At 46.3% G+C, this 12,396-nt stretch overlaps 1 protein-coding gene across 22 annotated transcripts in view; it reads left to right on the forward strand.

The window, feature by feature from the left end:
- The window catches only part of Cacna1d (calcium voltage-gated channel subunit alpha1 D), a 322,522-nt gene that overhangs the window by 213,228 nt on the left and 96,898 nt on the right, over positions 1-12,396 (forward strand). For all 22 annotated transcript variants that reach the window (XM_074043953.1, XM_074043952.1, XM_074043939.1 and 19 more), the window contains one exon: positions 1,571-1,740. In XM_074043953.1, the coding sequence (XP_073900054.1) occupies positions 1,571-1,740 (170 nt within the window). The remainder of the gene's footprint in view (positions 1-1,570; positions 1,741-12,396) is intronic.

Below are 12,396 nucleotides of genomic sequence, written 5' to 3' on the forward strand. Positions count from 1 at the left end.
TAGAGTAATTTGGTGAACTTGCTCAGGGCTGAAGTATACATTTCCTATATCTCAGGAAGCCCAGACAGTTCTCAGGGTGTGTCATATGTGATCAGCAAGACATTGCCCTCGAAGTTCCTTCCTTTTTAGGCAGGAAGGTGTTCTCTTCACAGAAAGGAGTGCGTTTGGGCTGGGAGGCCAGAGCACATGTTTAGGTCCTGAAAACCCTCAAACACTCCCTTCCCTGGGCAGCTGTCTGTGAGTTGCATTCAGGATGCCTGCAGTCCTGCTTTCTCTCATTCTTCCCAGAGGGCAGAATGGAGACAGCATTCCTACCAAGGCTAAGAAAATGCTCTCAGGCTGTAAAAGTGGGGGTGACTTATGATTAGTGACTGGGATGCTTTGTGGGCCTTGACAAGGACTTCAGTTTCTAACTTTAAGTATCAATGTCACTGACTGCTCAGGTAGCTGTTCAGTCCCTTGATGGCCTTGAGGGAGGGACAGGCTTGATGAAAGGCAGGTCATTTCTCTTTTCATCACATAAGTTAGAGGTATCTGAAGGGAGGTGTGTTGGTGTTGGATTAGAAGGCAGATGGCAAGAAGATGGCAGTAACTAAATCTTGAGGTCTGTGTGCAGAAGCTTCCCTGCCTGTAACCTTACCTGCCTTCCTCGCAGCTTTTTAGTTGTACTTCCTAAAGCTATAACCCACATATCTTGGCTCCTGTAACAATTCATGTTTGGAAACACAGATGATTCCTTGTATATAAAAATTGAGTAGTTGTCCACCTGACTCTCAGACTTGTCTGGGTGAGTCAGGGGGGTTGTGTATGTGGGTAGATATAGGGTTGCATAGTAAACAGCAAACAGTTGGGAACATTTGTGTGTCTGCCAAAGCCTTTCCAGGGCAGGTGTTCCCATAAATGGTCAACAAACTGCCCTGCCTTTTCACCTACTAGAGGGAAGACCTTCTGAGAATGATGGTGGCTGAAAACAAGGGTTAAGAAAAATAGCAGTGTTCCACCAGTGCTCAAGTTCTGGCCTGGAAAGTGAGACCTAGGCTGCAAGATGGGTCCACTAGGACTCTGTTCACTGCTCTGGCCTGAAGCTCCAGATGATGGGGACGGGAGCCTAGAATAGGTATAGGGAAGAAGCCCTAGAACGGGTGCTCTCTTTGACCTCACCAGGGTCCCTTCTCTTTGAAATTCAATGCCAAGTGTTAGGAGGTTCTGGGGAAGGAGGTCCATCTCTGAGTTGTGGCCCGTGGTGAGAGGGTTGTCAGAGGCCTACCATGACAGTACTTGGTGTGTCTGACCTGGGCTCCTTGGAATCACTGCCATCCTAAAGAGAGCTTACTTCCTAACAAACAGTGCATGTATGTTGGTATGGTCTCTGGCACTATGACACCCACAGTCTTGCTTAGGGAGACACTGTTTGCTGTCCTGCACACGTGTGTGGCTCCATTGCTATGCTCATCTGGCTGTACTAGTGCTGTGTGTCCTGCCACAAGACTATTGTGCAGCAGGGCAGACAGCCCATGATGCAGGTCCCCAAGGATGACCTGACAGTCTTTGTTCTCTTTGCATCCCTCAGAGAATTCTCAAAGGAAAGAGAGAAGGCAAAAGCCCGGGGAGATTTCCAGAAGCTTCGAGAGAAGCAGCAACTAGAAGAAGATCTTAAGGGCTACTTGGATTGGATCACCCAGGCAGAGGACATCGATCCTGAGAATGAGGAGGAGGGCGGAGAGGAAGGCAAACGAAACAGTAGGTGTTGCTTTTCCTGATCCTGACCAGACAGACCTGGCTTTCATTAGAGACACCATGGCAGGTGCCATCCCCCTCAGCCCCACCAGGCTGTCAGTGGGATGCCTCCTCCCAGCCACCCCACCCTATGCACATCACACATCTGAGTTTCTGCCTGAGATTTGGAGTTTAGGTTCATGTATAGTAAGGTGACTTTGTGGTCATAGAATTGCACTGTAGGCCTCAAGAGTTGGGTAAGCCTCCTTCCATGTGGGGACAGGGGCACTCCAGGAGAGGCTGTTGTAGTTTCCCTTCCCTCGGGGTGGTCTGTGCTGCTGGACAAGGATTTGAAGAGCAGGGTCCCCCTTCACTCTTGTTCTACCTGAAGTGGCTCCCATCTGTGCTATCCATACAAAGCCAAATGCGCTTAGCCCATCGTGGGCAGAAGAAACAAGCTCATTGTGCTAGGCAGTTATTAAGAGAACTGTGAGTCAGTGCTGGTTGCTTTGCAGCCCATCTGCCTGGTAGGTGCACCACACTGTGACACTAGGTACTCTAAAGTGCTTTCTGCAGGATGCAAGGCCTGATAATCGGTCAACTATTGAAATTAACTGCAGTTGTCTATCACAGTGTCTTTTACCATACACTTTTCCCACCAGTACACTCTTAGTCTTTCTGGGCCCATTTGTGCTTCAGGTAAGGGTAGAAATTGAAGTCCAGCAGTGCATTTGACTATGATGCTTGTGGTTTGTTTCAAATCTGAAATAGTTCATAGTAAGGACCAAGAACATATTTCAAGGGCAGCTGTCCATTGAAAGGTCTGGGAACTGAGGTTGATCCTACCTTGTGGAAGATGCTGGGCAAGTCCCTGCCAAGTAGAGTACCGTAGGCATCATGCTTTGTTCCCTTCTTAAGAAGGTCTGCTCACAGATAAATGCAGCACAAGGAGCCAGAGTCCCAGGGCACATGAAGAGACACTGTGTACTATAAGAGCTGGAAGGAGGATCTAGGACAGGGTGGGAGCACTTGACCTGGGCCTTGAAGAATGGGTAGATCTAGGGTATTACAGTTCAGTGTTAGAGGAACCTTCTGACTCAGGGGAATAACATGAAGTGAGCAGAAGCCAGGCTGAGAGAAGATGGGATGGCCCTTTGTGGGAAATGCCTGAGGTGAGCAGAAGCCAGTCTGAGAGGATGGATTGTGCCCTTGGTTGGGCTGGAGCACAGAGTATATGAAGCTTGGGTGCATGGTGGGAAGGGTAGGATTTTGTGCCCCTTCTGTAGACAGTGGCATGTGGAAGCCCAGACTGACAGGATCCATGGTGCAGGGGACTTGACTGAGATAGCCTTTTGTTTCTTCTAGCTGGAGTCTTGTGAGTCTGTGCTGAAATGGGAAAAGAAGGTTCCTCTGTCTGATTCAAACCTGAGTACTGATGGGGGATCAGCAGAGGCAGAGTGCAAATGTTTGTCCTCTCCCCTTCCTGCATCTGACTAGGCTCAGGAAGAGGCCAGGGCTTTAGCACCTGAGGAACAGGAAGCTGCTGCCAAGAGACAGTGGAAGGCTTTCTGGAGCTGCCTGTGTTTCTTACACACAAGATCAGGGTTGGTAAATGGGCATTTCTTTGAGCTCCAAATTTCATGATGTGTTTGCTAGAGATTAGATATAAGGGTGTATCCCCAGTGCAGCTCTTCTGGAATGGCTGAGCCCCAAAGCCTTCACTGGGCTTCCACACTTGCAGCTTTTTGGACAACAAGCCATCTAGGTGTGGCACGGGGATGCCTCCCCAGCCTTCTCTTCATCTGCAGACGGCAGCTTGGTTCTGACCTGTGGAGGCCCACCAGCTATGTGCTTCACTCCTGCCAAGCCCAGTGTGTAGCATGTTATGTGTAAACAAGAGAAAGTGTTGTCCCTTTCTCTTGGCAGAATACCTTTCCTTGCTGATTTAAATTTGTTCCATAGGATGTTGAGTCCAGCCGTCTTGCAAGCTGAAGGCCTGTCATCTTCTCACTGCTACCCCTCTAGAAATAGACAGCAATCTAGATTCTAATGTCAGTTGTGGTAGAGTTGTTTTCAAGGTCAGTGATTTGGAAAGTATTTTCATTGGTGATGTCTTCTGGTGTGCCCAGATGGTGCATTATTTTATCTGAACGTAGCACCTTCTGTGTCCTGCCATTGTCTGTAAAGAATCTGACCATGGGATGACCAAATCAATGCCTCTACCTTTCAGAGAAGTTTGCCATGGAGAGAGAGAAGATAGAAGGTGGTGGCTCAGTGTAACACAGAATGCAGAAGCTAGCCCCATAATCAAGGACCTAGAAGGGGACCAGGACACTGGCTGTGGGGAAAGTGTGGGGGAATACAGGGCACTCAGTTTCCACTAAGGGATGTGCATGCTTTAGTCACAGAAGGTGGAGTGGAGGGGGTTTAAGCTAAGGAAATGGCAGCAAGAAGGTACAGAAGTGACCAATGTCCAAAGCCCTGCAGTGCATTACTTAGTAACATCATCACGGATGGAAATAAAGCCCCTTTAAAACTCATACATCTTCAAAATTAGCCTTGTAACCAGGGCTCCCAAGTCTATAAAACTGCACTGTATCTTTGAAACATCAGTGTTATGGTTTCTGCTATACACAGTGATGTGTGACTCAAAATGATTAACTAGCTTAATGTTTGATCCAGAATAGCAAGTATTTCTGTGGTGCACCCTTGGTCTTAGCGAGTTGTTTTTTGTCAGGTGCTGGGGTTTCCTGTAGAGTAAGGCTCATCATGCCTTCTCAAGTCATCAGATTGCCAGAACCTTGGTGCTTAGGGTTTTAAATAAAGGCGTAAGTCCTACTCTGTGGAAAGCATGTTGAGATTTAACTTACCTCAGGACAGAGCCCCAAGTTTCTTTCTCATGAGGTATGGGGGTGGGGGAGGGTGGGAGGAGAACCTCCCTGAATCCAGACAGACCATTGAAGAAGCTGTGCTGTTGGGGTTTCCCTGGGGCCTCCCATAGCTGCCAGTTGTTTTCTTCTTGTCATAGCCAAAAAACCACAGAAGGAAAGGGTTTCACCCAGGCCCACATGGACCCACTTGCCAGACATTTCATCAGCAGGCAGTAGAAGTGAGGGGGTCGCCCTGCTCTCTTTATGGTGTTGGCATCCTCTCTGGTAATCCACCCACATGCCTCACTCCCCAGCCCTGCTCCTGGGTTATCTCCGGTGACAGGGATGGCACACAGTTTGGGGTTCCCAACGTAATCCATACTGGCTTAGGATGCTGATCCCACTGATTGCCCTTTTAATCTTGGTCATGGATGTGTGTTGGCTGTTTCCTCCCAGATGTCGAGGAATTGAGTGACAGCATGAGAAAAATCCTTCATTGTGGGTTGAGCCTCAACTTAGATGAGTAGAAGGGAAAAGGAGAATAGACTTGGGTTCACTCTGTGAACCAGCATGTGAGCCAGGAGTGTCTCCTTTTTAAAGCTCCCTGGAGCTTCTCATGTGTAGCTCAGGTTGGGAACGCCTACAGCCATAGCTGTGGTAGTTCTTGCTGTTGCTATTATCATCAGACTCCAGGAAATTTTGGCCTAAGCAGAGGATATTTGAAGATTATACTAGACGCTAACCAACTGCAAGGTGAGGACCTTTGCTCTGTACTTCTTTTCAGAAGTTGTAAGGGTCTCAAGCATTGATGAAAAGCAAACCTCACAACTCAGTCACTTCTGAGATATGGTAGCACAGCTTTCTGGCTCTTAAAGCCCATTTCTAATTTTTTGGTACTGGCTGTCAGGGAACAGATGTCAAATCAAGTACTTAAAGAAGCACTCACATTATTTTTTCTCTCGGATCTGCTAAATGTCCCTTGCTCCATCTGTGATGCCCAGTTATAACTATACTTTACAATCACCTGGGGAGCTTGAGCCTTCCTACTGCCACACTCTACCCTCTGAGACGTCAGTTCATTCTGGGATGGGAGTCAGCCATGGATCTTTTTCTTTCTTTTTTTTTTTTTTTTTTAAAGCTCCTTGGAGGTTCTCATGTGTAGCTCAGATTGGGAACTCCTGAGTCTTGAATGCTATCGGTGACTGAATATCCTACTGGTCCAAGCATTCACTTGAGAGAAGCATGGAGGGAGAGTTGGAGAGGGGAGTCAGGTCTCTAAGTGAGCTATCTGGTGACTCTGGTGACAAGCAGGTCTACTTTATGCATTCTTAGACTATTTAAGATGTCAGTTCCATACATTTGCTGTTAGAAAGCTGGTGCTATACAATTATGTGAATGGACAGAATTCTCTTGGAAGTTAGATCCTGAGCATTTGGGGGAATTTTCAAGAATAATTTATTTAACTTTTTGCTGAGCTTCAAGTTTCTTAAGAAACCCTGCCAAATCACACTGATTTTTTTTAGACATATGCAGCTGCTTCTGAGTTAACAATGGAGTTTTTCTAGGGCTATTAAAATCTGGAAGCCTAAAATTCTATTTTAAACTCTTCTCATTGTCAGTGATTAGTCTTTTTTTTAAAGCATTAAAAATTATGAAATCATTTTAAAGAGCTCATTCTAAAATTCTGACCAAAAAAAGCAGGGCACTTTCATTGTGGGAACTATTAATGATCAATAATCCCTCTGAGTGGTGATATTTGATACCCAAAGAAAGGAGGGAATACCTGAAACTTCACTGGTCCACAATGAGAGTGTCTGTCTTTGGCTTCCTCCAGGATCTTAGAGGCTGTGGGCATGGCCCTTTCCTGTCTCTTCTTCCTGGTCTCTATCTTCCCCAGACTCAGTGCACCATTCTACTGCCGTCTTTTCCTGCAGTGTTTGCTTGCCTGTTCTACTGGTTGTCTTTTCCTGCAATGTTTTCTTGATAGGTGGGCAGAAAACCAGGGATAGCATAGCTCTTTGTAAGCATAATTCATGGCACTTTGCTGGTAATGTTTTGTATTTTTGATTTATAAAACTGCTTTCATCACAATTAAATACCTCAGGGCACAATTTCAAAATTGAAAATATTTAACTAAAAGCTGTAAAACAAATATCAGTAATTTGAGCAGCCTATGGTAAACATGCATCCAGGTCACCTGCCCTCACTGGAGAGGCTGCTGGCAGTGCTACAACTGGAAAGTCTGGCTGGGGAGGGGCCAGCCCTGGGCTCAGGGGCCCAACTTGGTCACCATTGGCTGGTGTTGGGAATAGTTACCCCTCTCCACTGGGGTGGTATAAAGCAGTCACTGTTTAAAAGGCACCTTCCCATCTACCATTGCCTTAAGTCTCCTGAGCGCTGGTAGGGAGTAGGCTTGGGGTCATTGCTCCACCATGGAGATGAAAAAGAACATGCATCTGGTCAAGTTGGTGGAGTCCCAAGTCTAGATTGTTTTTGTTTGCTTATTTATTTATATATTTTAATATAAAATTAATTTATATATATAAATTTATATATATATATATATCCACTATAAGAACTAGTACAGTATCACTACATATAAATAAGTAAGTAATAAATAAAATCCTTCCTTCCCTCTCCTTGGAAGGAGCCGGTCTTAGCTTGGGATCTCTTCTTTCAGACATTGCTTTCTGCACATAAAAACTTAGGATATTGCATATTCAGTGTGTTGACAGTTTCCACCATAAGGTGCCCAGTATACATCTTTTTCCAGAGACATGTTTTCCTGTACTTAAATCCAATTTTTAGGGCTGGGGGAGTGGCTCAATTAGTAGAGTGCCTGCCTTGCAAGTGTGAAAATCTGAGTTCAAACCCCAATACCATGAAAAAGAAAATCATTAAATCCAATCTTTGGCTCTTTTTACTAAATTGCCATTATGAAAACGGCTGCTACATACTCCATAGCATGCGATAGCCAGCAGTAGTGATGGTCCTCAGGCACTGGACCTTGAACTCCACGATGTAGAATATGTTTCTGTTCTTCACTGCATGGCTGACACTAAGCATGCAGTGTAAGCATTCAGTTATCTATTGAATGAAAGGACATGGAGTGATAATTAGCATTTATCAGGTGCTTCTGCATCAGATATTGTTGTAGAGGCTGGGGAGTATGTGAATTCTTATTTCTCACACAACTCTGTGAGGCAGGAACTTGAAGGATGAAGAAACTGAAGCATATAAGCAATAAGTAGCCCCCCAAGGCCATATGGCTATCAAGTGGCAAAATCTGGGATTGAAACCCAAACCTACCACAGTCCGTATGTTGACCATCCTTAACCCCCGGGAGTGTGTGGTCCTGTATACATGCACTCATGTCCGTGGTCTTGTGAGACGGGTTAGGAGAGCGGGGTTTGCATTATTGAGAGCAAGCCCATTTTAGACATACGTAGGCCTGCCAGTAGCGTGGGCCTTTGTTCCCACACCCTTACCGGCTCCAGCATTTCTCCTGCTGTCCTGCACTGTTCTGTGCTTCCTTTGCCTGGAGCATGTGGTTTCTGCTCCAAACATTAGCCAGCCTGGTGTGATCATGTAATTGCAAAATTGTAAGAGGTTGGAGACCCTAGAATAATTTTGCTTGAGACCTTGTGGCCATAGGAGAGCTGCAGTGGTAAAGATGCCTTGCCAAAACCAAGACACCATCTGTGTCTTCTTATAACACCCTGATGGAGTATATTCAGGTCCAACTGTTACTAGCATCTTAGGAGTGAGGACACTAAAGCTTAGCAAAATTAGTAGCCAGTCCATGCTCATCCAGCCAGTAAGTCACAGGGCTTGGATTAGACCCGGGTTGTCTAAATTCAGAGTCTACCTTCTTCACTCCTCCCTCTTCTACAGTACTGGTTGTACTTGTTTGAATCATATTGCTGGTCCACACCCAGAGCCTTGACATCCTGAAGTGCCCTTTCCCTAACTGCTTTCTTAGAAGGGAGGCCAAACATAGGAACCCTTGTCTAGATGTCTATAACTGGCTGGTTGGATATTTCTTTCTTTCTTTCTCTCTCTCTCTCTCTCTCTCTCTCTCTCCCTCTCTCCCTCTCCCCCTCTCCCCCTCTCCCCCTCTCTCCCTCTCCCCCTCTCCCCCTCTCCCCCTCTCCCCCTCTCCCCCTCTCCCCCTCTGCCCCTCTCCCCCTCTCCCCCTCTCCCCCTCTCCCCCTCTCCCCCTCTCCCCCTCTCCCTCTCTCCCTCTCTCCCTCTCTCCCCCTCTCCCTCTCTCCCTCTCTCCCTCTCTCCCTCTCTATATTGGGGATTGGACCCAGGGCCTTATACATACTAAGCATGCACTCTACCATTGAGCTAACATCCCCCTGCACCAGCCTTTTTTTTTTTTTTTCTTTCTTCATTTTGAGACAGAGTCTCACTAAATTCCCTACGCTGGCCCTTGAACTTTCAGTCCTCCTGCCTCAGTATTCATAGTACCTGGGATTACAGGTATGAGCCACAACACCTGGCTTAGGTGTTTGTGCCATAGCTATAGCAAATGGGGCTTGCCCTGGGACAGGCTGCATTAGGCTCTGTGGGCCTGCCTGCCTTGGCTTCCTTGTTTACATTGCTCTTGCTGCCCTCTGCTGTATGGTAATGGAATTGCCTGTGTTCAACCTGAAGGGGTCACAGTGGCTGACTTGCTGAAAGAGGATAAGAAGAAAAGGAAGTTTTGCGGCTTTCGTCAACGCAGGGCTAAAGATCACGGTAAATTCCTGGGACTGAGCTTTACCTTTGGAAGACTCTTCACCCAGCATCGCTAGTACCTTTTTCTTGCACATAGGCATCGAGTGAAATGCATGTTGTGTGCAGTGTGTTTAAAGGTGCCTATGTTTTAACTGCTTGATTTCTTTGACACTTGGTCATTCCATTTTCTTCTTGTCTTTCCCTAAAGTGTGTCCTTACCAAGATTGCATTGAGGTTTCTCTTTGAACTGTACCTTATAAAGAAGCAGCTGAAGCAACTAAGAAAATTCATTTGATTCAGCATGAATATTCTTAGACTGGAAGACAGACTTTTAAAACACTTTTCCTCAAATGACATTTTTAAATTTCAACTGTTTAGAAATTCCAATAATATTTGATTTCTTTCCCCCCAGTCTACATGTTTCAAATGGTGTCTTGATCTTCTAGTCTCTGGTTTCTTTGCCCAGGTCCATGCTAAAACTAGTAGAGGCAGCTTCGAGAATGAAGTTAAAAATAGACTTCAGAGATGCAAAGATTTTTGGACACTTCCTTTGAAGTGAGAATCAGCTCATGTAAGAAACAGTCAAATTTCAATCTGTGTCTTAAGTAATGCTGACCAAACCCTCATCAGACTCGCTGGACTGAGTAGTCAGGACCATAACCATGCCGGCATTTATGCTAAGCATTGGTTCCCTGTCCTGCTCCGCCCAGGCCATTGCTGTGGTTGGTCAGTAGCACAAAACTTTGCCTGGGCATGGTCAACCTAGTGCTGCCACCAACATGGGACTCTAGTGAGAAGATTTGGATTGCATGGACACAAAGTCAGCTGCTAGGAGAGCAGAAGGACACATGGCTCTGTTTTTGTTTGCTTGTTTGTTTTTCTTTTGGTAGTACTGGTGTTGGAACTCAGGGCCTTGCACTTACCAGGCAGGCATTCAACCATCTGAACCATACTCTGAGCCCATTTTGTTTCAGTTATTTTTCAGATAGGGTCTTGTGTTTTTGCCTGGAGCTCTCCTCAGACCATGATTCTCCTAGCTGTGCTTCCCAACTAGCAGAGGTTATAGGTATGCATTACCACACCTGGCCCTGTGATGTTTTTTAAAGTAGCCACTACTGCCCGTGGAAAGGCTGAACTCAGAGGTTAAGGGGCCCTGACAGGCGGACAGTGAGGAAGAGCCTGACTGAACAGCAAGCTAGGGCCAGTGACAAGGCTAACTTACTAAAAGCCTTTCTGTTTGTAGAAAGTTATGAACAGGAGGCTGCCTTGATGCTGTTCTCGAGGTCCTCTGCAAGTAGGACAGACTTCAACTGAGCAGGAGATATGTACATAACTTATGAATATAGCTTTGAATGTGTTACCAAAACGAGGTGAGTGGTTCCTGTCTCCAGAAGAGGAAAAGCCCTCCCTCTCAGGCCCAGCCTCCTAGATGACACTGGGTTTGCAAGGATTCTTACGGCATTCTCCATTGGTTTTCTAAGATGTGCAGAGAGAGGAAACAGTCTAACATTTTCAGGAAACTTTATTTTGGATGGAGAATGGTCTTGTATTGACTGGAATGCCCAGGGACCAGCCCCCAGGAAGGACCCTGGACCCTTTGGCAACAGCAGGCAGGAGCCCTTGTGTGAATATCGTGCTGCCCTTGATTACACAGAAAGAGTTGTTGTCTGGGCATAATTCTTGCTTTAGAAATGGAAACCTTGGTCTGGCCTTGACCCACATTTCCCAAGAAGATTCTGGCTGCCTTACAGCAAAGAGAGCCCTTTACCCTGTGTTGGCTATGTGTGTTAGCACTAGAATATGCAAATGCCTTCAGGGGCTGTGCGGGTCCTTTTGTGTTTGGCAGGCATGTTCCACCACGGTCTTCCTCATGCTGGTTTTGAGAATAAGAGAAAACATGAGATCTTAGTACCAGACCCGCCTGGGAAGGCAGTCTCAATACTGCTGTTGTTCAGTTGTTCAGTCTCATCCCTTTCCCCTTCCTTTGAAGGGAAAGAGTGAGAAGCTTTAGCTATTGGGGCATGGAGGAAATGCTAAAAGCAGTTCCTGAGTGTGCAAGAAAGCCTGTGCTAGAGAGGACAGACAAGTGAGCCTCAGAGACCCAGGATACCTATGAGTGCTGCTGCTTCTGTGGCAGGTTTCAGAAGGATATTGGGCTCAGTTTGCTTTCCTTTTGGGCTATAGTGACTAGAGGACTCTAGGTTTCCTAGGGGTGACTGTGGTCTCTGGGAGCCACTCTTTCTGTATGGTGCTCTATTGCCTGAAGCGTTTGGCTTGGACTTGTACTCAGTTCCCTTGGGCAAGCTGCAGGACTCCTGACTACCCTCCTGAACATGGTGGACAGTAGCTTCCAAGTGCTTCTTAGGCCCTTGCATGCTTATAGAGCTGGGAGAATGCAGGGGAGGTAAATGGATCTTAGAGATTATCCTGTTCTATAGCTCATTTTACAGATCAGGTAACTAAGCACAGAATATGCACTTGTCTCCATATCACCTGATGACATGTACCAAGCTTTCATGATGTCTATTCTAAAGAGTCTTTGACCTCGTTAACCTTCATCACTGAAGGAAGTGATATGCCTGTTGATGGTTGTCATTTTAAGACTGCCTGCTTGTACCCACACATAGATTCGTTTACTCTGGGTGTGTGTGTGTGTGTGTGTGTGTGTGTGTGTGTGTGTGTGTGTGTGTCTGTGTGTGTTTGCCTCTGAATTCACAAGGCAGGCAGATTTGGTTGAAAAATATGTTGTTCTTAGAAAGGCGGAGGAGAAATCTCTGCAGATTGGTGAAAATACAGTTGTTAACTAGCCTGAGAAATAGTGTATTTCTCTGGTTTATTTTATGTGACACCGCCCACAATGATATAAGATCTTGCAGTACAAGGTCTCAAAGAGAAACAAGTGACTCACAGCCTCAGAGAGTACTCAAAGTGTGCCTGGCACAGGTCACCCATGCCACAAAAGCCTTGGGAACTCATCTATAGTCAAGATGTGCCGGACTGCTCAACCCAGGCCCCTTCTCAGTGTACTCATACTTTAAGCCCGAGGATCTACCCTGGAGCTCTCCCCAAAGATCCCAGGGACTGG

Source organism: Castor canadensis, chromosome 10 (genome assembly GCF_047511655.1).
Source record: "Castor canadensis chromosome 10, mCasCan1.hap1v2, whole genome shotgun sequence".
NCBI lineage: Eukaryota > Metazoa > Chordata > Mammalia > Rodentia > Castoridae > Castor > Castor canadensis.